The sequence below is a fragment of the Lupinus angustifolius genome, unplaced genomic scaffold, assembly GCF_001865875.1.
Source record: "Lupinus angustifolius cultivar Tanjil unplaced genomic scaffold, LupAngTanjil_v1.0 Scaffold_132_126, whole genome shotgun sequence".
NCBI lineage: Eukaryota > Viridiplantae > Streptophyta > Magnoliopsida > Fabales > Fabaceae > Lupinus > Lupinus angustifolius.
The window spans coordinates 27136-30225 of NW_017725386.1; the positions used below are offsets into that span (position 1 = coordinate 27136).

Consider the following 3090-nt stretch of genomic DNA (forward strand, 5'->3'; position numbering starts at 1 on the left):
ATAATATTACCTAATCTTTTTTTGATACTATCAAAAATATTCTATCACCATTACTTTCTTTTGTAGTATGTGATTACTCTCCCAACCAACAAATGTCGTTCAGAAGAATTAAACTTTTAATTTTAGCAATTTAATGAGACTTACACCACCGTATTAATGAGACTTACACCACCGTATTAATGTCTTATTGGTACCTAATCTAAACAAATTGAATTGTCCTACATTTAAACAAACGAATTAGTACAACTATCACATAATATACTTCCATAATCATTAAAACATTACCCAATTCATTCTCCCTGGCCAAGCAAGAAAAAAACCAGCTATGACCAAAGAGAGAGATTTTACACAATAATATTGACAAAATAATCAACTATGCAAATCCTAGGAATAGCCCTGCAATTGCCAAAAATTCCATTGCAGTGGCCATCTTAGACATTAATAACCTACCACATATACTAGTACTAGATTATCCATGCATGAGATTCTACAATAATAAAACATGTTACATAAACATGTGACACAAACAAAGACACTTCACAGTGAATCCCAATCAATCTCATAAGAAGGGTACTTCTGCAGATTAAAGTTATCTGAATCACCTTCCCACTGAGGCTCATTAACATCAGCAAATGTAAGATCTGAAAGTGGCGAAGAACCTTCAGATTCCTCACTCTCTGTCATAACTGGAGACAAAGAGAAAGTTTTCATTTTGCAAGAGTTATCCAACCCCATGACATCAAATGACACAGATTCTTCTGGCTGAGACAACTTAGAACCAAGTTTTGATTTTGATCTCTTTGTTGAGGTCACAGCCTTCTTTGGCTTCACTTGTTTTGGCATATCAGCCAAGCCTTCACAAATAGCTTGAAGTTTGGCATCAACTGAGGAATGAAGAGGCTTGTATTTACCACCAACACATGAACCTTGGTGCTTGAGGTCTGGGAAGTTGAGCCTAGCAAAATCACCCCTGAGTTTATAAGCAGCATTGTCATAAGCCAAAGCAGCTTCTTCAGCAGTGTCAAAAGTACCAAGCCAAAGCCTTGTCCTATTTTTTGGGAGTCTAATTTCTGCAACCCATTTTCCCCAGTGCCTTTGCCTCACCCCTCTATAGAGCTTTATGGGTTTTGGTGGTGTACCCATGTGCTTCATTTGGATAGGTTTTGGACTGAAGAAATTGAAGGCTGTGTTGTTGTGCTGAAAGTTTTGCATATTCTGAAGGTGCATCTGAGCCTGGATCTGATTGATCTGAGATGGGGTTAAGTGGTTGAGGCCAAGTAGAGAAGAAGGAGAAGAACCAAATTGTCCAAAGCCTATGAAGTTTTGGTTGTTGGATGAGGAATCAATTGGTTGTTGAGTTGAGAGAAAAGAAGAGGAGTTGAAGTGATTAGGAGAAAGAGTGTTGCAAGAGTAAGAAGTAGAAAGTTGACATGAATTTGAGATAATGAATGGTGATTCTGAAGTAGAAGGGGTTGAAATTGGGGAAGCTGTTTTCATAAACGGTTCAAGAACTTCCATTAACTCACCCCTGAAAGGATCTGAGTGAAGTTGTGACATGCTATTATAGAAATCCATCATAGCTGCCATAGATAATTAACCTGCAACTTTTTCCAAAACTGAAAATAACAGGTTATAACTAATATGATTCAAAAATGAAAAACCCAACAAAGAAAAATTAATCTTTTCTACAATAAAGGATGAAAGAGATTTAAAATAGACAACCTCTTCAAACCCAGGAAAGATTTGTAAGAAAAAACAAAGCTTTGAGGGATAAAAAACAACCCTCTTGGCTGATTTCAAAGATGAAACTGAATTGAGAAAAAAAAATCAATTTTTAAAAAAAACTGGATCTCGATTCTGAAAACACCTGGCTTTCTAGAAAAACCTTGTTAAGTTTGGTACTTTTGATTGATTAAAATACAAACCCAAAAATTGTTTTTGAAAGACAGATGATTAACAGAAAGGGATTCAGAGAAATGGGGTGTTACAGAGAGGGGGAAGAAGAAAAAGATTAAGAGAAAGAACAGTGACCACACAATTTGAAAGCTCTAAAGAAAACAGAAACAAAAATAATATTTATGTGAATCTCTAGCCACTCATGGTTCTTGTTTCATACTCTCCCTCCATTATATAGCACCTTATCACATTCATTACCACTTTACCAGTGTTAATTTTACATGATTAATTCCCTTATTTATCGCTCGTGAACAAGGGTTAGTTTGGCATCTTAAAATCGATTAAAGTGTGAGCCAACTGAGGATGGACACGTGCCTATGGAAAGGACACGTGCTGCTAAATAACTGGTTTTTTTTCTGTGTTTTTAACGTTGTCATTGTCTTCTATTTTGTGCTGTGTATGTTGACTGTATTACTGCGTGTTCACACCACTAGTTATCCTCTCAGTTTTCAATTCAAAATTTATTATGCTTAGTTTAAAGTGATTAATAGATAAACAAGGCATGTTCATGAGTACATTAGGTGAGTTTGAAGTTTTTTTTGATATTCCACTTGGTAAAGTAGATTTGAGGATATGCAAAAAGTTATGAGCTTCTTCTTCTTCTTATACATACATTATAGAGTGTAATATATGTAATATTACTGTAAAGATTTATATATAGATAATACATCATGAACTATTTATTAATATTAGTTTTCTAACCTTGTCCAGATCGGATTGAATTGTTTGTTTTGCACGCTCTAGTTGATGAGAATTTTTTTTTAATTAGCCAACTAAACTTACCATAGCTTAATTGATTGTCAACCTTATTTGTAATCCTTTTTTGAATTGCTTCCATTACACACTTCCATTATTCAATTTAACGCACTGGGGAATTGAGAAGTGCACGTTTGTTTATTTCTATTTTGTTTAGGTGGAGATAGAGGATAACCTTCTTAATCTGTTACGGTATTTATCAATTAATATTGGTCTGTTTAATTTAATCAATACTTTAACCAACTAGTATATGCTCAAGCACTTCCAAACTCAGATTGGAAAAGTTCTCTCTTGTAGTTGTAACTACCAACTAAGGATAAAGATTAGGTCATAGTACTGATTTTTTAATCCAAATAGAGCAAGGTTGCATATTATCAT

At 34.5% G+C, this 3090-nt stretch overlaps 1 protein-coding gene across 2 annotated transcripts; it reads right to left on the minus strand.

Moving 5' to 3' along the window:
- Positions 1 to 241: 241 nt before the first annotated feature.
- Positions 242 to 2134, minus strand: LOC109340055 (ethylene-responsive transcription factor RAP2-4-like). 2 transcript variants are annotated; one of them, XM_019577621.1, is made up of 2 exons: positions 1687 to 2134; positions 242 to 1611 (listed from the first exon to the last, which is right to left on the minus strand). In XM_019577621.1, the coding sequence occupies exon 2, from the start codon at positions 1585 to 1587 to the stop codon at positions 538 to 540; it is 1050 nt and encodes a 349-aa protein (XP_019433166.1). In that variant the 5' UTR covers positions 1588 to 1611; positions 1687 to 2134; the 3' UTR covers positions 242 to 537. The 2 variants fall into 2 exon arrangements, with proteins under 2 accessions (XP_019433166.1, XP_019433167.1); XM_019577622.1 differs by having other exon boundaries at positions 242 to 1606; positions 1682 to 2134.
- Positions 2135 to 3090: the final 956 nt, after the last annotated feature.